Below are 25550 nucleotides of genomic sequence, written 5' to 3' on the forward strand. Positions count from 1 at the left end.
TCAGGATCATACTGTAGCCCACTGAATTTACTCATCAGTAGATGAAGTTGGTGCCCAACCATCTCTTCCTCCCCCATTTTGGGGAAGTGGAGCTTTCAATTCCAGCTGCTGAACAGCTCCTGAGGCGGCTTGTGCCTCCAGTGGAGGATGGGCACTGGCCTCTGGGGCATGGAGCCTCTACTTATGAGTCTTCTCAGCAGATGGGCAATCTCTTCCTTCCACTCCTTCAAGGACATTGCAAGATGCTCTTCTGGTCTCCTGGAGCCCCCAAACAGGTGCTTCAGCTAGCTCCAGAGAGCTCTGGGAGTTTGCTAACTGCCCTGTAGTAGGAGCTGACTCTAGGACCTCCTTACTCCACTGCCACCTTGCTGGTTCTCTTTGTGTCTCTTTTGTTGCACCATCTTGTTGTGTCAGCTTGCCACGCCTGCCTGCTGCACCAGCTCACCTTCTCCAGGACGCACCAGGAACTGAACCCAGGACCTCCCATGTAGTAGGCAGAAGCCCAATCACTTGAGCTACATCTGCCTCCTACACATGTATTTTTGATGTGTGATCCCATAAGAGAACTTGTACAGTCACAGCAGACTGTTTGGTTACTTTCTTCAATCAACCAGCAATCAAAGTTTGCTTTTGTAGATCATGCAATCAAAGAACAGTCTTAGGCTCCCTATATAGAAAAACAGGCCACACAGCAAGGAAAGTAGCCCCTCTCAGTACAGATAGATGCAGAACTCCAGAAGACATGATTCATGTCACATTCTTTGAAAAACGGTTTTCCTGGAACCCTAGGGCAACTATGGGACTAAAGTCAAAACAAATAAATCCATCCAAATGGAGCCTAAAACGAGGACTCCACTGAAAAAAAGATGGTCCAGCAGCAATTTCAATGCTTGCCAGAATTAAACTCGACATTTCCTAGAGAACGATAACAAAATCCAGAGTTTTTACAGCATATTATTCACAGGTCCTGTGTACAATTATGATTCATTATGAATGGGGCTTTCTGGATTGGGCATGGGGCTGGCCCTGCCCAACTGCACTGGACTTCACTGCTGAGGCCACTGCCACCTGCCAGCCTTAGATTCATCTCAGCAGCAGTTCTTGGTCTACTTGAGAACTACGGAAATGGTTTTAAATGAACAGCTTTGCTATCTCAGCCGATGGAGCTTAGGGTTATGTCACTTTCTGAGGCCCAGAATTTGATGGTCCATGATGATTACACACAGCCCAGTGCACGGCACAGGCACCAGCCTCTTACTCCTAAATCTCCGCTGTCTTCATACTCTACTTGGTCCCTCAGCCGTACCATGGATCCATGCTCTCGTTTCGGTGTCTGCTTCTGTCACGTGTCTCCACCCTGCCCAAGATCCTAGCCCTCAGCCCGGGCTGGAGCAGTGTCCTGGACTCCAGTTACATCACCAAGGGCCAGCTGTCCTCCCCAGCTTAGAGCCCTACTCCATGGGGTCACTTCCTGGATGACAGCTGCCCGGGCTGCTCCAAACACCAGGCATTTGCTGGGATTCTCCTCACTCATCTGGGACATGCTCCTTCTTGCCTTATCCAGGGTTTGAGCTCTAACAGCCCTAGACCAGCTGTGCTTTATTAATAGTTTCCTAGACTGCTCAAGCAACTACCACAAAGTGGGTTGGGTTAAACAGTGGGAATTTATTCACTCACATTTTGAGGCTGGGAAAAAGCCCAATCAAAGCCTCATCAAGCCACTTTGTTCCTGAAGCTTTTGGCCTTCTGGGGCTGGATGTGGGTGATTCTCGGTCCTTAGCTTGTCACATGGCCAGGCACATGGCGGCGTCTCCTGGTCTCTCTCTTCTCTTCTGGGTTCTGTTGATTCCAGCTTCTGGCTCCTCCCTCAGTGGCTGGCGTGTTTCTCTCTCTCTCTCTCTCTCTCTCTCTCTCTCTCTCTCTCTCTCTCTCTCTCTCTCTCTCTTTCACTTCACTTCTAGAGGACTCCAGTGAATAGGATCAAGACCCATCCTAATTGGGCTGGGCCACACCTTAGCTGAAGTAGCTTCATCAAGGCCCTACGGTTCACTCCCACAGAAACGGATCAGATTTAAAAACATGTTTTTTTATGGGGGATACATACAGCATCAGACTACCGCAAGCTCTTAGCACAGTGCTCACCTCTGGGTACCGTGCTAGGATGCATGGCAGAATTTCCCAGGACGTAGTCAGACCATGAGGGGTCTGGAAAAGAGTAAAGTGAGAAATGGTCCAGGTAGGCAGGGATGGAGAGGACTTTGAGAAGAGGAGATGACTGTGTACACACCCTCAGCAAGCCACATTGGAAAAGAAGAAATGGGTTTATTCTGTGTGGCTCATATTTTGTTGTAAGATATGGAGGTGGGTTTACCTGTGTTAAGAAAAAATAAAGTGGGCCAGACGCCGGGCATGGTGGGATTTCTGGGTGTAGGTTACTTAGGTGAGGTGAGCTGAGGGTGTGCCTTCGTAGGGCCAGAGGTTGCCCACCTGACCTCTAAAAATGTGATGCAGTGGGTCTGGATTTTGAAAGTACTTTTTAAACTTTTTATTTGGAAATAATTTCAAATTTACAGGACGGTTGCAAAAATAATACAAAACCTATACAGAGAATTCCAACATATGCTGATAGCGAGACCCACCAACTGTTAACGTTTTGTCACCTTGCTGTTACCACTCTATCTATCCCTCTCTCTGTCTCTCTTTTCTAAACGTTTGTGTGTAGGGTGTATACATCATGTTCCTTGAACAGTTAATAATTCCATGTCCATTTCCTCAGAGCAAGGATATTAATGTAGCTAACCACCTTAAGTACATTTATCAAGTTCAAGACATTTAACATTATATAAGCCTTACAGTCTGTTCCTTCTCCCCTTCTTCTCCTCTGTCCCCCCAAACTCCTGAGACTCAAGCTGACCACATGTTTTGGAAGGCAGTCTCTCTCTCTCCCTCTCCCCCCGCCCCCCTTTCTCTCTCTCCCTGTCTCCCTCTTTCTCTCCGTCCCTGCCTCTCTCCCCCCCTCTTTCCCTCCCTTTCTTTGTCTTCCTCCCTCTCCCTCCCTCCTCTCTCTCTCAGGCACAGAACATGACAAAGGCATAAGAGTTGTCGCCTTGATACTCCACTTTGAAAGCTGATGGCCCCACAGTGACACACGAGGAAGAAGCCAGGGGCTTTCAGATGCCGCAGAAAGGCAGGGGGTTAGGAGCAGAAAAGTGGATGTCCCCCCTGGCCCCCCGGGGAGAGGGCACTGGCTGTGCCACTTAGCCTGTTCTCAGAATCACCAGGGTCGACATCCTCAGGCTGAGTGGAAGGGGCAGATTGGCTGCCATGGCAACGCAGTTACAGATTCCGTCTTGGCGATGAATTTTCGCTTGGGCAGGCATTCTCCGAGTCCTCCTTCAACATACAGAGTATTTCCTAAAACACGGCTAGGAATATAACGAGCGCGTTTCTGCTCTCAAAATGATTGCAGTCCTGTGGGCCAATGCTCCGTGGACCTTAAACCACCAGGCAGTGTACTTTTTTTTTTTAAAGAATTTTTATTTGCTAATTATCAGCTGGAGGTAGGAAAATATACATTGAACAAGTAGACGGACATGACTCGCAGAAACATACAGTACAGAACTATGAAACTAACTAGTTCAAACTATAATCTTGGACCTTTTTTTTTTTTTTTTCCAAATTTCTATCTTGACATAATAACATAAAAATGCAGTTCTAATCGCAAGATGGCATTGTATTCAAGAGATCTCTGATCAGGCTAATTTTAGTATCAGCTCTGTGGTTTTGCACAGAAAAATCATTCTTTTCTTAGTTGTAGGTTCATAGCCAAATTGTTCCCAATTATTCAAAATACAGTCCAAGAACAACATTTTCCTTTTACTTCAGAGCTCTCTGTTACCCATATTTATGAACTTCCTCCTTTGTTCTCCGAGAGACCACGATTTACCTATACCACAAACACAACCTATTTATTAGCCCGGGTTAGATGGGGTCTCCTCTACCAGGGATTGCTCCCCATACCCCAAAACCCCTAAGTGCCCCCAAAACCAATAAACCAAGAACAGCTGAGCTCTACTAGGCAGTTTTTTAAAATATATATTTTTATTTATTTTTAAAAGATACTTAGATTACATAAAATGTTACATTAAAAAAACATAAGGGATTCCCATATGCCCCACTCCCCACACCCCCCACTTTTCCCACATCAACAATTTCTTTCATTAGTGTGGTACAGTCATTGCAATTGATGAATACATTTTGGAGCATTGCCACTAAGCATGGATTATAGTTTACCTTGTAGTTTACACTCTTTCCCACTCAATTCTGTAGGTTATGGCAGGATATAATGGCCTGTATGTGCCATTGCAGTGTCATTCAGAACAATCCCAAGTCCTGAAAATGCCCCTATATTACACCTCTTTTTCCCTCTCTCTGACTTCAGCACCTCCAATGGTCACTGTCTCCATATCAATGATATAATTTCTTCCATTGCTAAAATCACAATAAATCTATAATAGAATACCAGTAAGTCCACTCTAGTCCATATTTTATTCCCCAATCTTCCACCAAGCAGTTTTAACACAGAATTGGAGACATGGACTCTCCAGCTCTTTGTCTCCTTTGTAGCTCCCTGGAAGAGCTTCATTCAGAAAGCTTCTTGGTCGGTGGGTGCCTGGGCTGCTCCCAACCGCCAAGCACTTAGGGATTCCACTAACTAATCTAGGAGATGTAAGACTGTGTGCTCAGTGCAGAAATTGAGCCATGATGATTCTCTCATATCAGTCTTAGTTTGCCAGGGCTGCTATAACAAAAACCACAGAGTAGTTGGCTTAACCAATGGGAATTTATTGTCGTACAGTTTTGCAAGCTAGAAGTTCCAAATTGAGGTGTTGGCAGGGCCATGCTGTCTCTCAAGTCTGTAGGGTTATGGTGGTGGCTTCCTGGTGATCTACAACTCAATGGCCATCCGTCTCCCCGTCTGTCTCTTATCATTGTGCCCAAATTTCCTCTGCTTCTAAGGACACCAGTCTCATTGGAGTAAGGCCCGTCCTGGTCCAGGTCAGCCTCATCTAGGCTAATAACCTCTTTAGGATCCTCTTTACAGAGGCGTTCACTTTCACAGGACATGCCTGTCATTTAGGGGACACGGCTCGATCCACAAGAGCATCGGGAGCCAGTCTCCTTCAAGGCACAAAACTGGATGCAGCACGACTCTCACACCACACCCAGGGTTTCCTCGATCCACCAAAGGGAGGGATGGCCCTCCTCATCTCCCTGCAGAGGCCGCCCCTCCACAGGCGGGTGGATTGCCGGGTTCAGGGCCCTTGTCCACACTGGCAGAGCGGCTTGTGTCCAGGTCATCTGCTCAGAGCAGGGCTGTAGTGCATATCGAGTGCCCGCCCAGGCCTGGCGCTGGGCGGTGGGGTATCCCAGCCCGAGTCAGGCCACCCTCCTACCTCAGGGCAGCCTACTGTTCAGCGTGGCACAGACTGTGCCCCAGGCCGCCGTGGGACAAACCAGCACCCCGGGCACCTAGAGGGCGCGGGGTCCCCTGAAGCTCTGTGAGGGCAGCCCTGGAGGTCGGAGTGGGTGCCCACGATCAGGAGAACCCCCAGGGGAGGGTGCGCCCAGGATGCAGACCCCAAAACGAGGTGTGGGGTGGGCTTGGGAAACATGGAGAACGGGTGCGTGCAGCTGTAATTGAAGTGCTTGGGGAGAGGGGGCAGCGAGCCAGGAAGCTGTGAGGGCGGTCTCAGCGAGTGCGGTGTTGAGCAGAATCACGGTGGAGTGGAGCCGGACAGCCGGGGACGCCCCCAGAGATAACCTCCACAGTGGGGGGCCTGTTGGAGCCCCGTGGACGGCCATTCAGGTCTGTGTGGTTCTCCCCCTAGCCGACTATTTTTTTTATCCCCCCTCTTGCAGCTTTTTGCATAATGTCTGCTCTCTGTGTCCATTCGCTGCACGTTCTTCTGTATCTGTATTTATTTATTTTGTTTCCCTCCCCCCCTTGCTGCTTGCTTGCTGTCTGCTCTCTGTGTCCGTTCGCTGCACGCTCTTCTGTGTTCTTGCTTGTCTCCCTTCTTATTGTTGCTTCATCTTGCTGCGCCAGCTCTCCGTGGCGCTTGCATGCCGGCGGCACTCCGCAGTGTGCGGGCTAACCTACCTCCACAAGGAGGCCCCGGGACGCGAACACAGGGCCTCCCATATGGTAGACGGGAGCCCAAGTGATTGAGCCACAGCCGCTTCCCCCAGCTGACTTTTTAAATGGTTGACCCCCCCAAGTCCGTCACCTCGTACCTGACTTACAGCGGGGCCAGGAGGAAAGGCTGCCCTAAGTTTGTGTGCTGGACGCGTGGAGAGGATGAGGACAGGGCGCTGGTTTGCAGCCTGGGGCCCTGGCAGCCCACCCCGGCTGTGCGTCCCCCGTGAGCCGCCCCGGCCAGGCCGGTGTTTTCTTCTCGATTCAGCCAAAGGGAAGAGATGAGAAACCACAGCTCATTAGAGTTCCGACTCTGCCTCCGTCCCACCTCCTGAGGTCACGGAAACATTCCGGGTTCCTGCCGAGGGCAAAGAGTGAAGGGGGTGGAAGAGGACGCTGGGGAGGGAAGCGCTGGGGAGAAGGGGGTGAGAGTGGAGGGAGAGCGGGGGGCGGGCCCTGGGTGGGCAGCAGACCAGAGCAACGGCCTGGGAAGGAGTACAGCGACGATTTTGTCTAACTTGGCTTCCGGGTGCCAGGCCTCCTTTTAATCCCAGAGCCATCCTCACAGACATCGGGGCCCCCATTTCTGTGCGGGGGGCCGATGGGCTCCACGTGCCCTGGATGGCCGCTCACGGCCACGGAGATGTTAGGGAGGCCCCGCGGCCTGCCTGGGAGCCCACGTGGTTTCCCAGGCCCTGCCTGGCCGGAGAAGCCAGAAGGGAGGGGAGGGGAAGGGAGGAGAGGGGAGAGGGAGGGGAGGGGGAGGAGGGGAGGACTCAGCCAGGACGGGGCTGGCCGTCCACGTGGGCAGGGGTCCAGCCTGGGCCCTCGAGGCCTGATGGGAGCGCCGCGCCCCTGGAGGCAAGCAAAGGGCCGCCAGGAGAAGTGGCCGCACCTGGGCAGAAGCCAGACGGCGACAGGAGACGTCAGGGCAGGGAGGAAACGCCAGCGAGGTCTCCCAGGTGGAGGGGCACCCCTCAAGTTAAGTCGGGGGGCCCCTGGAACGGGCGGGCCGGAGCGCCGGACCTGTGGGCTGGACCTGGCGGCCAGCACCCGGGAGAGCAGAGGGTGACGGGCTCCTGGCCGCGGAGGATGGAGAGCGTTTGAGTCCAAGGCCACCTTCTCAGGGTCAAGGGTGGAATCTGACGTTCCTCACCTGGGAGTTTTCAAGGCTGGACTGATGCCCTTCCTCGCTGCAGGCCCCTCCTTCCTTTCATTTTATTTTATTCATTTATTTATTTTCCAAATTCTACTCAATTTATTCATTTTTAAAAAAATATACATTCAAAAAATATGAGGTCCCCATTCACCCCCACCCCCCCACCCCCCCACAGTAACACTCTCCCCCATCATCATGACACATCCACTGCATCTGGTGAGTGCATCTCTGGGCATCGCTGCACCCCATGGCCTGTGGTCCACACCGCAGCCCACACTCTCCCACGTTCCATCCAGTGGGCCATGGGAGGACATGCAATGTCCGGCAATTGTCCCTGCAGCACCACCCAGGGCAACTCCAAGTCCCGAAAATGCCTCCACATCTCATCTCTTCCTCCCCTTCCCCGCACCCAGCAGCCACCATGGCCACTTTTCCCACACCAATGCCACATTTTCTCGATTCTTAACCACAATAGTTCATGAATAGAATATCATTAAGTCCACTCTGATCCTTACTGTATTCCTCCTTCCTGTGGACCTTGGCTTGGTTGTGTCCATTCCACATCTATGTCAAGAGGGGGCTTAGATTCCACATGGATGCTGGATGCAGTCCTCCTGCTTTCAGTTGTAGGCCCTCTTGGCTCCCTGGTGTGATGGTTGACCTTCTTCACCTCCATGTTAGCTTCCCACCAAATCGATGTCCAGACACCTCCTGTCCCGCAAAATCCCGAAACAGCCTGGTCCCGAAGAGTTTCCAACACTGCCCAGCCCCTTCCATTCATTTTAAAGTGAATACCCAGACTGCTTCTGAGTGGCCCAAGAGGAGCGAGGAGGTCATCTGGAAAGGCTGTTGTAAGTTTTATTTCTTGATAACTAAAACCATCCCCTCCCAGGCAAATACCATCATCTGTCGCCTGCCCGTGTTTTTCTTGGGAGTCGCTGGAAAGTGGTGGTTCTGCAAGGAGAAGGCGCTCGTGTCTGCAGGGTTGGGAGAGCTGAGACAGGACAGCAGAGGCTGCTGGGCGTGGGCTGCCTTCCAGGGTCTGTCCCCTGCACCTCGCGTGAGCAGATTCGGTCTCCTTGCGTGGAGCCCTCGCGTTTCCCTGGTGGTGACAAGCTCAACGCACAGCCTCTTAAGACAGGCGGTCTCATTGCAAACATGACCTCCACCGGTGACCGTGAGGGCTTCGGCAAGTTCCTTTGCTGCTCTGAGGTTCATTTTATCATCTGTAAAACGGGGGAGATGGTACGGTCGACCTTAATAGGTTGAAGGTTGGCATTGAACGCACACATGTGTCCAAAACTCTTAGCCCAAGCCCTGGCCCGCCATGCCTGCTGGCCAAGCGGGAGTCATCGCTCTCCTTTCTCCAATTCCAGAATCTCCCGAAGGTCAAGCCCCCATCTGGAGTCTTTCTGTCCTGCGTAAATAACTGCCCCCCATCCACACACCCCCACATCTCCACCTGTGGACTGACTCCACGTGGTTCCTGTGGCAGCTTGGCACTGTTCATGAATTCCAAAATAGATACTGGATCATGTTTGTAGACTGGTCTGTTCCTCTGGGCACATTAGATCGTATTAGATTCAGAGGTTTCACTTTTACTTTATAGAATCAAGATTAGGGCTTTTATTTGTCCATGTCATTAGGATGGACTATCAGGTGACCAGCTCTGTCTCTCTCCCCGGGGCTCGGTTCTCTCCGGGCTCAGCTGCTCTCCTCCTCTGTGTGCTTACATCCCGGGCTCCAGCTCAAACCTCCAGCATCAAATCTCCATCAACTCCTCTGCTCTGCTGTGGGCGGGGACTCGACCTCCTACTGACATGGCCCAATCCAAGCCCTATCATAATTTTATCATACCCTGGTACAGACCAGTTTACCAACGTAATCCAATAACTATTTCTGGAATTCATAAACCATATCAAACTGCTACTCTATATGAATGGTTGTAAAACTTAATTTTTTTCACTCGATACTATATGTTGGGTATCATTCCACTTTAATCTTAATAATTGTGAATGGTATTTCTCGGTATGGACAGGCTGTAGTTTATTTAGCCATTCCTTTATTGATGGGCATTAAAAGTAATTCCTAGTTTTTCAGTCTTACAGACAATTCTACAGTAACCATGCTGGGTTTAGAACCAGGGTAATGAACATCAGCATGTTTCTTTCTAGATGGATAGTGACAGGAGGAAAAAAATACAGCTTTTATAGGTAAATCCAGAATGACACATCAAGTCTCAGAACCTGAGTAAGACAAAGATTGCATCAAGGATGCATTTAAGAAAAGATACTGAGCAGGGATCAGAAATTGATATGCCTTGAACTGATTATTTTTAAATATAACATTGTAATAATTCAGTATTTGTCTGTAGTTTTGGGCCCATTCCCAGTATTTCTGGAGCAATATTGGCTGCAAATATATTGTAAGATCTTTGAAGAATCCTTCTGAATTTTAAAACTTCTGGCCAAGAAACTTTTGACAAAGAAGAGGAATATCCTATCAGATATTATAATATTATAAAACTATTTTAATAAAAACCAAGTGATGTTGGTTGACTAGCTCAGAGATAAGCAGGATGGAACTGGCCCAATCAGACTTGGGTAGAAGAAAAATCCTAAGAAAGAAGGTAATAAAAGCGAAGGGACGAGAGGAGTATTTAATAAAATGTGGGGGAAATAACTGACTTGCTATGTGGAAAAATTTTCTTTGTCTAGTCACTTCATACCTTATACCTAGATGGATTCTGGGTAAATTAAAGACATAAATATGAAAACTTAAACCTGAACTTAAAACAACCTTTTAGGAAACAGTTGGGCAACAAAAAGGAAAATTCTGTGACGTCTTCATTGCTTCTGACCTTGCAATTTCACTTTTCAGTATCTATCCTAAGGAAATAATCTTTCTCATTTTTTGGAAGATTTATTTCATTTATTTATTCCCTCCCCCCTTTAATTTGCGCTCACTGTCTGCACTCTGTGTCCATTTGCTGTGTGCTCTGTGTCTGTCCGTCTTTTCTTTAGGAGGCACCGGGAACTGAACCCAGGACCTCCCATGTGGTGGAGAGGCTCTCAATCACTCAAACCACCTCCACTCCTGCTTGGTTTTCTCTCTCATTGTGTTTCCTCTTTGTGTCTCCTTGTTGCATCATCTTGTTGCATCAGCTCACCATGCCAGCCTGTTGCACCAGCTCACCATCTTGCTCATCTCCAGGAGGCACTGGGAACTGAACCCGGGACCTCCCATGTGGTAGGCAGGAGCTCAATCACTCTAACCACATCTTCTTCCCAGGAAATAATCTTAAATAAAAAAAAATGTTATTTTTTTTACTTCATTATTATTTAAAATAAAACAAAATAGAAACAGTCTGAGCATCCAACAGAAGTGTGGTTAAGTAAATGAAGGAATCATCTTAATTTGCAGCCATTAGAAGGATGAAACTGCTGGGTTGTAATGTTAAGTTTAAAATTCAAAATAAAGGGTGTTTATCACCAGGTTAAAAAAAAAATCAGTCCAATAAAAAATAAGTGAAAGCTATCTTCGAGTGATAAGATTAGAGATAACTTATTTTTTCCCCTCTGTATTTTTCGATAGTTTCCAATTTTTCAGGTAATTAGCATATACTAGATTTATGATTAATTCTTTAATTCAACCTTTACTCTTTTGAGCTTTTACTATTTGTCATGAATTAGGCACCAGGTTGTAGCAGTGAATATGAGAGATACAGACCATGTTCTATAGGGTACTAGAAAAAAGAGATAATTAACCATTAATTAAGAAATAACTATATAATTCCATTAGGGGCACAAGCAACCTGATGAGATAGAGTCATATCTTACAGGTGGTACAGGAAAGCATCTCTGAGGTATGGGAGGTGGCCATGCAGAGTCATGAAAAGTATTCCACAAAGATGGAACAGCAAATTCTTGCAGAGTGGCTAAGAGCTCCTTAAATTGTCTGTCCAACAGAACAACGATCAAGGCATTCTTAGCTTCCCTTCTCACGGGGAATACCCCCTTTTCATTTGTCCCACGGTCTGGCCATCACTGTACCCTGGGTAGGATTCTGTAATTCGATGCCGTTCAGACGGACGTTTTGTCCTGAAACTTTCAAGTCGGCAAGGACTTGGGCCAGATGCCCAGCCAGAAAGGTCAGCCCTGCCCTTGAGAGTTGGCAGAAGTTTATATATTACTGTGCTCGAAGATGGGCCTGTCATCTGTTGTTTAATGACTCGCGGGTCATGTTTTCACCTAATGGAATGTGACCTGCTCTGGGGACACCGGGTGCTGCCTGAGCCTGAAGCCTGGGTTGGTGACAGCCGGCTTTGGTGGCTCTCGGTTTGCCCCACGCGCCTGTGTCTTTCCCACCCCTGCGGTCCCTGCTGCCTCTAGGACGGGCAGTGGCAGCGGGCGGGGGCAGCCGGGTGTGCCCCGGTGTACCCAGGTGTGTCCTGGTGCACCCATGCCTGCCCCTTCCCCTCGGGGGAGGTGGCCCCGGGCGGTCTGGGCTCAGGCGCAGGAGCATCTGGTTCTCCCAAGTCAGCGCGCCCCGGGCTGAGCCAGAGGAGGCTGCTGCCACGGGGACGGTCACCGGCCAGGCTCTGGGCAGTCCACAAGAGCCGCTCACGGCCCGGGAGGCTCCCGCGTTCCCAGCACGCTGTGGCCTGGGGTCTCAGCGAGTGACACAGTGCCAGCCCAGCACGCTGGTGGCCGGGACGGCACACGGCAGGGCATGGGGCTTGGGGGGCCGTGTCGGTGGGCACAGGGCGCCAGGACGCGGTGCTGGCCCCCACCTGGCGGACCTGGTGGGGCCCTGGCTGCGTGGCCCCATCCCCTGTCCCCACACCTGGCCAGAGCTCGGCGCCCAAGGGGCCGGGGGCTCTGCCTGCCGTCACAAGCGCCCGCTGCCTCGGCCACAGCAGGGACCTGAGACCCGGAGCTGGTGGTGGTGGCCTGAGAGCCCAGGCCGGGTGACGGCGGCCCCCCTGGCCATGCTGAGCTCAGGGGCTCGCGAGGCCTGCGCAGGGACCTGAGCTGGACCCTGACACCCGGAGAGGCCCCTCCCAGGGGCTGCCCACCCACCCACCCGTAACCAGCCCCTGAAGGCCTGAGGTGCCTCAGAGGCTCTGCCCCAGCACGCAGGGCCGCCAGGAGCTGGGGGGTCTGTGGGGGGACTCGGCGCCAGCGGCGCGGTGGCCCAGTGGGCTGGGTGCCGGCGCCGGCTCCTCGAGGCGCGTCCGCTGCGAGGCTACCTTCTGGAGAGAGATTCGGGGAGCCTTGGAAGAGGAGCACCCCGTCCCTTCCCTGGCAGGCTGTCCTCCCCAAGTCACGGCTAGTGCGCCTGCTGCCCAGGGTCCGCGGTGTTGGGGTCCCCGCCCCACTGGAAGGGCAGAAGGGCCGTGGGGAGAAAGGGGGGTTCACGGCCTCGAGTTTCCCCGTCAGCGTCACAGCACGTCCCCGACCACGGGGGGGAACACCCGCTGAGCTCTTCTGGGAAGGGGCGGCTGGTGCTCATAGCTGAGCGGACTGGGGGGGGCAGGATGGGGTGGGGGACGGGGAGGAGGGTGGGGTAGGGGTGGGGGGATGGGGGATGGGGGGCAGGGGTGGGGTGGAGGGGGTAGATGAGAGGGTGGGGCGGATGGAGGGTGGGGTAGGGGTGGGGGGATGGAGATGGGAGGGGGATGGAGTAACAGTGGGGGGATGGGGAGGATGGGGGTGGGGGATGGGGAGGGTGGAGGGTGGGGTGGTGGGGTTGGAGAGGGGGTTCTCGCTGCCTCCAGGACTGAGGGAGCCGGAACCCCGCACCTTTGGGGTCGTTGTCTGTCTGGCCGCCGGCTGGGACGCTCTGTGGTCAGGGGGGCTTTGGGGGAAGCAGTTAGAGGCCCGTTTGGCGGCTCCGAGCGCGCAGGCTGCAGGTCGGCGGGTGCTGCGTCAAAGTGGGAGGCCCCGTCCCCGGCACTTACGACTTTGGCTGGACCCCCCGTGTGCCCCTGCCAGCCCCCCCTGAGCTCAGCGTTCTACAGAACTCACGTCGAGGCCCTCCCCGCGGGGCCTTTATCTGAAGACAGAGCTTTGTTTCTCCACAACGAGGAGCCGGTTAACTCCCCTTTCCTCTGAGAATCCTCCCAAGGCGGCAGCTCAGTTTCCCTGGTTTCAATCATCGCTCGTCAGGATTTGAACCCTGGCCCTAGGATCCAGCCCTCTCCTGTCCCGTCGCCCCCTCCACTCTGCGTGGCCCACCCAGGGGTCGGGGCTGGCCTGGGCCCCGCCTTCTGACATTTTCCAGGGTTGTCTGTCATCCAGCATCTTCCCTCGAAAACTCATTTTATTTTCTCCTCTGTCAGGTCATCCGGTGCCTGATGTACAAAATAACCCGCATCAGCCGGGGAGGGGTGGGAATCAGAAGTGGCAACCGCCCCGGTCTCAGGGACCTTGCAGCCAGCGCCTGGCCGTGCTGCACGGGCGGTCGAACGGCCTCTGTTCCTGGCGCCTCCGCAGGGGTCCTGGCGAGCGGACCCCCGCTTTACTTCAAAACGGGGCTCCTGCTTTTCCATGCGTTGCCCACCTGCAAGTCATTGAGGTTGTTTCTATTGCACCTTGCACCCCCCGCCTCAGGCATTTATTGAGTGCTTGCTGCATGCCAGGTGCTAGATGTGGAGATGGAAAGGTGGCGCCCTGTTCTCGAGGGGATGCCAGCCTATGAGAGCCTGTTGGCCAAGACTGCTACAAAAAGTGCCCCAGGCCGGCTGGCCCGAACCCCAGGACTTGAGGGCCTCGCGGTTTGGGGGCCAGAAGTCCAACCTCAGGGCGATGGTGGGCAGCGGCGACCCCCAAGCCTGTGTGTCCTGGTGGGGCGTGCCCGCCCTCCGTTGTCACTCGGCCGTCCGTCACCTTCTGTCCCGCGGGGGTCAAGCCCACCCCACCCCGTTTCACCCGCTCACAGGTGATCCCACTTACACACGCGTCCGCGTCCAGAGGGCCAGGCGTGGAGATTTGAATGTCCCGGGGGAGGACACGATTTCACTCCCAGCAAGAGAGACCCGCCAGCAGGTCTAGCTCGAGACAATGAGAAGGGCCACGGAAACGGATGAGTGTCGGCTGTGCCGGAGGCACCCGGGAGGCTTCAAAGAGGAGGTGGCTCCCGAGCCAGGCCCGGGAGAATGAGTGGAAGGCAGGAAGGCTGACGGAGGCGCCAGGGGCGGCCAGGGTCCCGAGCAGAAGGAACTGCAAGTGCCGAGGCGCGGGCACGAGGGCGCCGCCTGCCCTCGGGAAGCGGCGGTGCAGGCAGTAAGGCCGGAGCTCAGGCTGCAGTTTGATATGGTTATGAACTCCGAAAAGGATACTGGATTATGCTTGTAATCTGATCTGTATCTGGGCATGATTGAGTTATGATTAGGGTTTTGATTGGGCCACGTCATTAGGGCGTCGAGTGCCCACCCCTTGGTGGGCGGGGACTCACGGATAAAAGGCACGGCCAAGGACAGAGTTGGAGTTTGATGCTGAAGCCTTAAGCTGGAGCTCTGGGAATTACGCTCACAGAGGAAAGAGAAGCCGGCCCCAGGGAGAAAAGAACCCTGAGTCCAGGAAGAAGCAAGACCCTGGAAGGGAGGAACCCAGGAAGCCTGAGCCCTGGCAGACGTCGGCAGCCATCGTGCTCCAACACGTGGAAAGAGACTTTGGTGAGGGGAGTAACTTATGCTTATGACCCGGTATCTGTAAGCTCCTACCCCAAATAAACACCCTTCATAAAAGCCAACCAATTTCTGGTATTTTGCATCAGCACCCCTTTGGCTGACTAATACACATATGGAAAGGGCTACAACCATACGAATATGTTTCTCTTATTATCATAAGATAATATGATATCTTATTTAATCTTTGAAAAACTTCCCTGGGGAGCAGATGTGGCTCAAGTAGTTGGGCACCTACTACTGGGAGTAGTCCCGGGTTCTGGGACTACTGTTCCTGTTCTGTTCCTGGTGCCTCCTGAAGAAGAGAAGCAAGACAGAGAGCTGACGTGACAAGCTGACGCAATGAGATGATGCTACGAGGAGACGCAACAAGAGACAACCAGCAGAGTACAGATGTGGGGCAAGCAATTGGGAGCCTCCACCCTACATGGGAGGTCCTGGGTTCAGTTCCCAGTGCCTCCTAAAAAGCTCACAACGAACAGACACAGAGAGCAGAGAGTGAGTGCAAATAATGAGGGTAGTGGGAGGAGTTCATAAATCTTAACAAAACAAAACCACCTCTTCCCTGGGGGAGGCATTATTGTCCTCATTTTATAAATGAGGGGACGTCGATAGGGCCCCTGGTAGATCCTGGGGAATCTGGATTAAATCGAGTCTTGCCTGATCTGAAATCATGCTTGTCCCTGCAAGCATGTGCTGCCCCTCTCTGGGCAGAGTGGGTGGGCAGAGTGGGTGGGCAGGTGGCTGGAGGTGCTCCCTTCTGCAGCTGCCTGGTGGACAGGTGGCTCTTGCTGCAGCTGCAGTCCTTCCTCCTGGCTGACCGTCCCGCTCTGCCCTCGTCCAGCCGCCTCTCCCCCCCATGCCGTCGGGCTGTACCCAGGCTCTCCCAGCTCTCGGGCTCCAGAGGAGACGGCTCCTCTGACTTGGGGTGGAGCAGAGGTGCAGCCACCAAGTCAAACACAGCCGCAGCAGTCCAGGCTCTCGAGCCCTCAGGAGACCTCCCTGCCGAGACCCCGGGGTGTGGCGGATTGTTGGGGGGCTCTGGGCATCATCCCACGGCAGTGACGTGCCTCAACTGTGCACCTGTGCCCAAGTCTCTGCACCGGGAGCACGGCTGCCTTTTCACCCTCTACTGGAGAGGCCAAGGACAGCTGCAGGGCCTCGGGGCTGGGGCCCGCGGTGGCACCCGGCGGTGCACACTGGTAGGTTCTAGAAAGCGTCTCGTCCCAAGGTCGGGGAGCCTTTTAGAAATGGGCGTTGGGGGAAGCGCTGTTTAATTAACTCCCGTCGGGGGTCCGAAGTCGGCTGCTGTTGGGTGAAGCGGAGTCGGAGACCTCTGCGCCCCGCTGACGCCCGGAGCCCCCCGGGAGCTGGGGTTCGGCAGGCTGAGGGCTTGGGGTCCGGCTCGGGCACGGCTCCTTCCCTCGCCCTCCTGCTCTCCTTGGCCGAGGGCCGCCGGCCCCGACCCGCCCAGCTGTCGGCTGACCCCTCGCGTCGCCCCGGCTCAAACCCCTCTCCAGGTCAGGGTTTGTGACATTTCTCCCGTGAAGGGCCAGAGACAAGGTGCCTCGGGCTTGCCGGGCTCTGCCAGGTGTGTGGCACCTCCCAGCCCCGCGGCCGCAGCACAGGAGCAGCGCGGACGCTGCGCAGACCAGCGGGTGCAGCTTTATTTACACAGTTGGTGACTTCTTCGCTTGCGGACTCCGGCTAAGGATTTTAATTTTTCCCTTTTTTTCCTTCCCTTCTCTCTCACTTTTGAATCCCAGGATCAGGAACGAAATGTCAACAAGGCAAGCCGTTTGTCTGGCGTTGTTGCTCTGGGGCCCTCCTGCCCTCATTTTTGACGTTTCGGAAAGTACACTTTGTCTTGTCTTTGTGGGTGGGGGTTTAAATTGAAACCAGGTGTGAAGGCAGGGCCCCTTTCAGTGGAACTTTTTAAATACACTTTTTGTTGAGCTGGATACAGAGCTTGTGGGCATGGAGCAGCAGCATTCAGGAAAACCTCCTGCCCCGTGGAGTGCCAGGCGTAGAGCAGGTGCATAATAAGGGCTGCTTGCTGGGGTGACTGGACATGGGGAAGCTGAGCGTGTTTAGAAAAGACAGGGCGGTGCTGTCTGGAAGCACGGTGCCTCTTCTTTCCACGTCTCGGTGGTGAGACTCTCCCAAGCACCTGAGCCTCCAGGGGAAGCCAGAGGACGCAGGGAAGGGTGCCAGGCAGAGCCCAGGTGGGGGCCTTCGCGGGTGTGCCCTGTCCTTGAGGACAGGTCGCCAGAAAGGGCTGGGGATGGAGGGGGGTGACGGTGAGTGAGCCACACCTGCAGCGCACAGCACCCTTCCCAGGGTCCCTCAAAACCCTCAGGGGACACGTACTGACGCATGTTGGGAAAACAGGCACCATCGACTGTCACAGGGAGTTTATTAGAACATAAAATCTGGTAATGGCATGATTCCAGGTGTAAAAATATTTATCAGTTTATACCCATAGAAGCAACTCGAGAAAGAAATATATTAGAATGTCAACAGCAGCTATCTCTGTGCCATAGAATTATAGGTGACTTTTTTTCCTCTCCCCCCCACCTGCCCCATTGTCTACTCTGTGTCCATTCACTCTGTATTCTTCTGTGTTTGTTTGCATTCTTGTCAGAGGCACTGGGAATCTGTGTCTCTTTTTGTTGCGTCATCTTGCTGCATCAGGTCTCCATATGTGCGGTGCCACTCCTGGGCGGGCTGTGCTTTTATTACATGGGGCGGCTCTCCTTGTGGGGTGCACTCCTTGCGTGTGGGGCTCCCCTACGCAGGACACCCCTGCATGGTACAGCACTCCTTGTGCACATCAGCACTGCGTGTGGGCCAGCTCACCACATGGGTCAGGAGGCCCTGGGTTTGAACCCTGGACCTCCCACATGGTAGGTGGACACTCTATCAGTTGAGCCAAATCTGCTTCCCGAATTATAGGTGATTTTAATTTTCCTTTTTGATGTCCCCTAGTGTTTTTTTAAAAATTTTCTATGATAAGCATAGGTGGCTTCTAGAGTTTAAAGAGTATCCTTGTAAAACGGGGCATCTCAGCCTCCCTTTTGTTTCACTGAAAGTAAAAAGCAGGCTCCCCAGGGCAGGGTTCCATCCACGCTGCAGCAGGCCCCCTGTTGACCATGTAGAGCCTTCCAGAAAAAGACCCTGCCATGGCAGATCATCTGCCTGAAGCATCCGCAGGTGAGGGCCTCCTGCATCTGGGCCGGTCACTGCTGGGTGACGTGGCCTGAGGATGGCTGCGAGCTGCCAGCGGGCCTGCGTGTCAGGAATCCACTGCTTTCCCGCTGCCCTATGTGAATCTGTTTCTCTTTAGTTCTTCAATTCCTGCTTCAGCCGGCCTCAGCCTTTCCCCCTAAATGAGGAAGTGACGTGGCTTGACCATTTTTTATTTTTAAAGCAGTCTTCTAAAGCGATTGATTTCGTTTTGAGAGCATGCCAGAGAAAAGAGAGTGTTGTAAAGGAACATGTCTTTGAAAGCACAGCTCTCCTCTAGGAATTCCTGCTTTCTTAATAAGGACACCAGAATTTTCTTTGCAGCGAGGGCCAGCATTCAGGGGGCCTCTTTTAGACACTGTGCCCGCTGTGGTTTCTTACTTTGTGGCGCTCGCCTCCGCTCCCAGGGCCTCACGTCAGGGGTGCACCCTCCCCCTCACGGAAACCCACTGGGCTCAGAGGTGCAGCCCGTGCTCTGCTGCGGTAGTGACAGGTGGGTGTCTAGGGGTCCGTCCATGTCCTTTAGCTCTTACGTAAAACCTGCCCAAATAGCACAAGGATCCGGGATGCATGTTCTCCAAGGAGCCGTGCCACCTGTGGGAGGCTGACTCGTGGACGCCGACACAGACGCGCTCTTAATCGTCATCCTTGCCCCGTGGGAGTCACCCATTGTCAGTGGAACCTCTTGAAGATGTTATTTTAGTCAAGGTATGGCCCAAATGAAGGATGGTGGTTCTTAGCCCATAGAAAGAGAAGAAACCGGAGCCAGGAGCCAGAGCAGGCGTGGGGAGAAACCGAGATCTGTGGGGAGGAGAAGAGCAGGTGCAAGGAGAGAGAACTCGCCCTGTAAGGGAGGCAGAAATGTGAGCCAAGGAACCCCAAGGCTTGGGGCAGCCAGGACCCGAGGGCTGCCCATTTGGGGGAGAAAGCATGGCCTCCTGGATGCCTTGATTTTGGCCTTCTAGCTTCTGAAACCGTGAGCCGATAGACGCCGGCTGTCAGGCCAACCCACTGCACTGCACCTGCCACGGTGGACTGAGCGACTAAGGCACCGTCCATCCCTCTCACACTCAGCCTTGCCTTGGAATTCATCATTCCCTCCCCAGTATCTCACTCTCCACACACACCCGCACACACCCCAGCACGCAACATGTGTCCCCTTGTGCCATCTTGGTCTCTTCAGGCCGTCGTCGAGAAGTGCTTCCTCTGAGCTGCCTTGGGTCTTGCTGGAGGTGAAGTTCAGTCTCGTGCTCTCACCTCCCTAGCGTTGGGACCAGCTGGGCCCAGCGTGAGGGATGTCTGTGAAGAGTGCTGATGTCTTAGGAGTTGCTCTATTAACAAGTGGCACTGATGTCCCAGCCAGGGCACAATTCTTACAGCCCACCAAGTTAGGGTCTATTTATTATTTATAAGGCAGTTTTTATGGCTAACAATTAGGGAAATGCAGATCAAAAACTATAATAAGATATCATTTCATACCTATTAGTCTGGCCACTACTAAAAAGTCTGAAAACTCTAAGTGCTGGAGAGACATGGAGAGGTTGGTGGAGTATAAAATGGTCCAGCCCCTGGGGAGGGCTGTTTGGCAGTTCCTAAATGTAGTAGTTTGGCATTATTTGTGAATTCCAAAAATAGACACTGAATTATGTTTGTAAACTAGTTTGTTTCTCTGGGCATATTAGATTAGCTTGGATTCAGAAGTTTTGCTTTTACCTGATTAAATAATGATTAAGGCTTTGGTTGGGCCATGTCAGTGGGATGTTGAGTCCCTGCCCCCTTGGTGGCGGGGGTGGGGGGGGCTCTCAGAGAAACCGCATGGCAGAGAAGGGAGGTGGGAATTTTGAGCCACTTGCCCTAAATCTGCCCCTGCAGGATGGAGAGACCTCTGTCCAATCAGTAGGACTCAAGCTAACTTCCCTTTCTGGCTATACAAATCAATTGCCTTCCCTGGAAGAGCAAAACGCAATTAGGATTCCTGATCATAGCAAAACTTTTGGTGTCCCGAATAAAATGCTGTATAATCTGTGAACTTGACTCCGACTTGCCTTTTCACAGGTGCCATTTTGCACACGTGGGAGTATTTCTATAAGATCAAGTCCCGAAATGCCTAGCTGAAAGGGCACAGGCAGGTTTTATTTTGGTGGGTAGAGCCAAATTGCCCTTTGGAGAGGGTTGCCCCCGCCCATCGTGCGATCACCTCTTCTCCAAATCCAGCCGACCTCATATGCAAAAAATAGTTTTTCATTGTGGCTTTAACTGGCACTTATGAGTGAGAGCATCTTTTCATATATTTAAGAGGTCTTTATGCTTCTTTCTCTCTGCGCTCTCCACATTCTTTGTGCCTTTTTCTGCTTGAGGTTCTGCTTTGGCCTTTACCTGTCGATTGCGGGAGCTCTTTCCTGTGGGATAGGAGGGCTGAGGATACTTAGAATCTCTTCTTGAAATAAATCATCCAAGAGACCCGGGGTGATACGGCGGAAGGGAGCCTGGGCTGGCGTGTGGGCTGGCGTGGGCCGCCCCCAGAGGCTTCTCTCCTCCGTGCAGGGAAGGCGGGGGTCCCCTGGGGCCCCTGGGGCCGGGGAGGGGGACTGTCCCCTGCTGCCCCACCTCGGGGGTGCCCCTGGGGGGGTAGCGCCGCGCTGCGGGCCTCACCCCGCTGTCCTGCCGCCCGCAGCTCCTCTGCTCCTCCGTGCAGAAGGCCCTGTTCGAGGAGGAGGACCGCGTCAAGAAGCTGCAGCAGAAGGTGGCGGCGCTTGAGAAGCGGAACCGGCAGCTCCGCGAGCGGGTCAAGAAGGTCAAGCGCTCCCTGCGGCAGGCGCGCAAGCACAGCCGCCACCTGCAGCGGGCCCAGCAGAAGCTGGGTGTCGGCCCGGGGCCCCCCAACAGCGCCCCCTGCTTCTGGGGCTAGCGCGGGGCACCCATCCTGGCCTGGGGCCCCCCGACAGTGCCCCCTGCTTCTGGGGCTAGTGCGGGGTGCCCATCCCGGCCTGGGGCCCCCGACAGCGCCCCTTGCTTCTGGGGCTAGCACGGGGTGCCCATCCCGGGGCCCCCCGACAGCACCCCCTGCTTCTGGGGCTAGCGCGGGGCGCCCATCCCGGCCTGGGGTCCCCCGACAGCACCCCTGCTTCTGGGGCTAGCGCGGGGTGCCCATCCCGGGGCCCCCCGACAGCGCCCCCTGCTTCTGGGGCTAGCGCGGGGCGCCCATCCCGGCCTGGGGCCCCCCGACAGCACCCCTGCTTCTGGGGCTAGCGCGGGGTGCCCATCCCGGGGCCCCCCGACAGCGCCCCCTGCTTCTGGGGCTAGCGCGGGGCGCCCATCCCGGCCCGGGGGCGGCGGTGTGGCCCAGGCCCCTCCCCTGCCCTCCGTCTTCTAGAAGAGTCTCCCTTAGGCCCTTGGGGGAGGCCCCGTGGACCTGCCGGTCCTGCCGCCTGCGCCCCTGCTCGCCGGCCGCCGCCCTCGGCCTCGGGCAGCCCCGCCTGGCAGGCTCAGGTGCGCAGGCCAGCCTAGCACTGGGTGCTGGCCAGTACCGAGGTCCCCTTTAGAGACTCCAGTGTCCCAGACATGGGGCTCAGCCTCCGTTTCAGAGGGGCCAGCCCGGCCCAGACTGGCATCTGAAGGCGGCCGCAGCCTTTGCGTTTCCCGTCCCCACGTCTGTCTTGGGAAGGACGGCGGAGGCGCTGCCGGGCACCCACGGTCGTCTGGAACGGCACCCGTGCCTCGCGTCCCACACCGGCCGGCCTGTCCCTCGCGGCCGAGGCGCCTCGAGACCCCCGAGCTCGTCGAGAGTGGGAGACGATGACACCTGGTGCCCCGCGCCAGCTGCGCGGAGTGGCGCACGGTCCCTTGGGGGTCCCGTGAGGCTCCAGGGTAGCTGCCAGGGTCCCTCACCCAGCTCGTGGCCCGGCCGCGTTCTCCTCCCTCTGCATGGTCAGGACTCCCGCCTTCGCCGGCGTTCCAGGGCAGCGGGCCGCCTCCTGTTCCTCGAGCCGCCGCCTCACACATCGGGGCCGGGGGCCCCCCATTTCCACCCGAAGGCCTTCCTCCAGACGGCCTGAGCGTGTCCCACTCACCGGCCCCGCGTCCCGCACCCCAGCAGTATTTGCACACGGCTCCCCTCGCCCGTCAGCTCCCGGACTCGTCGCAGCACGTGGCCTCCTTTGGGAAGAAAACTTAAGCCCGCGGGAGAAGGAGGTGTCCCCGTACCTCCCGCCCCAGACCCTGGCCTGGCCGCCGTCGATGATGCCCCAGCTGCCCAGATGAAAGAGCCCGCTGGCGTCTCACGGGCATCCGCCACGCTGAGACCCCAGGCCCGGGCTCCGGGCTCTGCCCCATGGGGAACGGCAGCGCGGTGGGATTCCATCCTGCCTTCAGGACAACGCGCCGGCCTGGGAGAGGCACCAGGGGCCCCCTCAAGGCCTGGCTGCTGCCCGGAGGTGGGGACCCCGAGACGCCGGGCAGAGCTGCAGCCCGCATTGGGCAATGGTGACGTGGGCCCTGGCTGGCACCCCAAGCTTCTCCTCCACTTTTTGGGGATGTCTCCTTCCAGCAGGCGGCGCCTCTCGGTGTCCTTCCAGGGACCGTTTCCTTGAAGCAGCGCGGCGCGCACACACGCACTCCACGGGAATGCCACGCGTGGCGGGGCCTTCCAGCGTGGCTGCGGGAGCCCCGGGAGCTGCGCCTCCGCCGGGGCCCCGTGCTCCACTTTCTCAATAAACACTAGCAGTTGTTCCAACCACAGCAACGAGGCGCGTGTGTTTCTTTTGGCCAGGGAGAGTTCAGCGTTTCCAGCGTTTGCCTGGAAAAGCGATTTACAGCCTTCGAGGGGGACAGCCTGGGGTCGCGCTGTGGCGTTTAGGAGACCGAGCTCACGCCCCGTGTGGATGAGGCCGGACCCCGGCCCTCCAGGCACCTGGACCCGAGCGCACCTGCACAGACGCTGTGTTTTCCCGACCTGCCCCTCACGGGGGGCGAGCAGAGCACGCAGGGGTCCGTGCCAAGGGGGCTGCCCCACCACCCTGCTGCAGGACGCCCTGGAACCCGGCTCGCCAGCCCCCCTGAGAGGCAGCCCGCTGCTTAGCTCCCTTTCGTGGGTCAAGGTGGCCACGCCATCAGGAAGGGCAGGTGGACTCTAGAACTATTCAGCCGCAGTCCCGGAGGCTCGCCTGGGCGGCCCTGAGCCTGCGGGTGAGGTTTCTTTATCCTCCACTGTGTTCTCGGCAGGTGAGGACCTTTGGTAGGACTTGGGTTTGAATTCCGTACCCGCTGCTTGCTGGCTTTCACCCACATGCTGCAGTATTTGTGCACTGCAAATACTGCCCAGGCTTCCACTGGGGACAGAACAGACACTCTCAAAACACCATCACCTGCGAGCCGGTTGTCAGCTCAACAACACACCACGTTCCATCATGGTTCTACCTTTAAAAAGACCCGACACCAGGCACCTGTATTATCTTTTAATCATACCAACAATTTTATAAGACAGTTATCTCTGTTCACCAGGAGGAACCTGAGGCTCAGAGAGATTAAATCGATTGCCCGAGGAAGACACCTAGCAAAGGTGTTGGGCACCTTCATGTCTCTGATGTGCTCACCTGTCACCAGGAGGTAATAACCACTCCTTCCTCAAGGCTAAAATTATGCATTTAAATGCTTAGCACTCTGGGGAAGCGGACTTGGCTCAATGGATAGGGCGTCCACCTACCACACAGGAGGTCCATGGTTCAAACCCAGGGCCTCCTTGACTTGTGTGGAGCTGCCCTGCACACGCAAGGAGTGCCCTGCCACGCAGGGGTGTCCCCCGCATAGGGGAGCCCCATGCACAAGGAGTGCGCCCCATAAGGAGAGCCACCCAGCGCGAAAAAAGCACAGCCTGCCCAGGAATGGCGCCGCACACATGGAGAGCTGACGCAGCAAGATGACGCAACAAAAAGAAACACAGATTCCTGGTGCTGCTGATAAGGATAGAAATGGTCACAGAAGAACACACAGCGAATGGACAGAGAGAGCAGACAACTGGGGCAGGGGGGAAGGGGAGAGAAATAAATCAAAAGAAATCTTTAAAATAAATAAGAAATGCTTAGCACTCTGGAAACATCCAACAGACATGACCTATCATTATAATTTTTATTATTAATATTCACCAGAAATGCCCAAGGCATGTCAGAGATAAGAGAATACCTGGTTCCGCACACTCCTCGGCACCCTCTCTGAAATGCCATCCATTTTCCTAACCACCCTAGACACTTCCCAGCTCTTCTCCATGTTCTTACTCCTGAGCCATCTCCTTTTCTCTCCTACACAGCGGTTAATTATTCCTCCAAATTTACCAAGAAAATTTAGTCTGCCAGGAATCTTCCTGCCTCCCACATGCACTGTCTAGTTCCCCCGTCCTTGCCTCCCGCCCGCCTCGGAGGGAGGCGCATCCCTCTTCCTGCCGGGCTCCCGGTCCCGGCCCTCCAGAGCTCCTGTGCTCCACTCCAAAACTCAGTGCCGCCAGCGTTTCCCTCCTATAAATCATGGCTTCCTTTCCAGAGACGATGGTTTTCCTCCAGATCTGCCCAGGAAAAAAAAAAAAAGCCAGACACACAAAAACAACCCACAGCCACAATCACACTCCTCCGTGGCTCCTGGTTCTCGTGGAAGTTATCCCCGGAGCTCTGCCCTTGGGTCTGCAGCTGGAGTTCTCAGGGAGCCATCTGACAGTGCTGGCTTCCGTTTCTTCCTCCTGTGGCTGCCTTGTTCCCTGGGATTCCAGGTTTGAGACCCACCGTTGGTGTCAAAGGGAGAAGATGGCCAAGTTCACTTTCTCCGTGGTTTTACCCAGCGCTTCATCGGGCGCCTTTGACATGAACCACCATTGCGTCTAAACCTCTCTTCTTTCTTGCCTTCCACACACCTACTTGTCCCTGGACATCTGCTCTGCTGGCTGGGCTAACCTAACCCTGAATGTACAGCCTGGGGTTGTGAGTAGTCACAGAAAGACTGGACCAGGGCTTCCCAGAGGAACTTTCTGCAGTGATAGAAATATTTATATCTGTGCTTCCAACCCGGTGACCACTGAATTTAAATTTAAGAAATCACATGAGGCTGGTAGCAACCATATCGGATAGGGCAGCTCTAGAAACTGCTTTCACATTTTATCTATTCTCGGCTTCCTGTTGCTAACAGAACCCCTATTGTGGGAACAGTGTGCTCAGTTAGAGAACTACATTTCTTAGCCTTTCAGTTGGTGGCCAGTATGATTAATGCAATGGTCA

At 54.6% G+C, this 25550-nt stretch overlaps 1 protein-coding gene across 1 annotated transcript in view; it reads left to right on the plus strand.

The window, feature by feature from the left end:
- Positions 1–23027, plus strand: part of CCDC3 (coiled-coil domain containing 3) — a 111742-nt gene extending 88715 nt beyond the window's left edge. Inside the window, exon 3 of the mRNA XM_058282397.2 lies at positions 20969–23027. Coding sequence (XP_058138380.1) covers positions 20969–21202 — 234 coding nt within the window. The 3' untranslated portion in view covers positions 21203–23027. The remainder of the gene's footprint in view (positions 1–20968) is intronic.
- Positions 23028–25550: the final 2523 nt, after the last annotated feature.

Source organism: Dasypus novemcinctus, chromosome 20 (genome assembly GCF_030445035.2).
Source record: "Dasypus novemcinctus isolate mDasNov1 chromosome 20, mDasNov1.1.hap2, whole genome shotgun sequence".
Classification (NCBI taxonomy): Eukaryota; Metazoa; Chordata; class Mammalia; order Cingulata; family Dasypodidae; genus Dasypus; species Dasypus novemcinctus.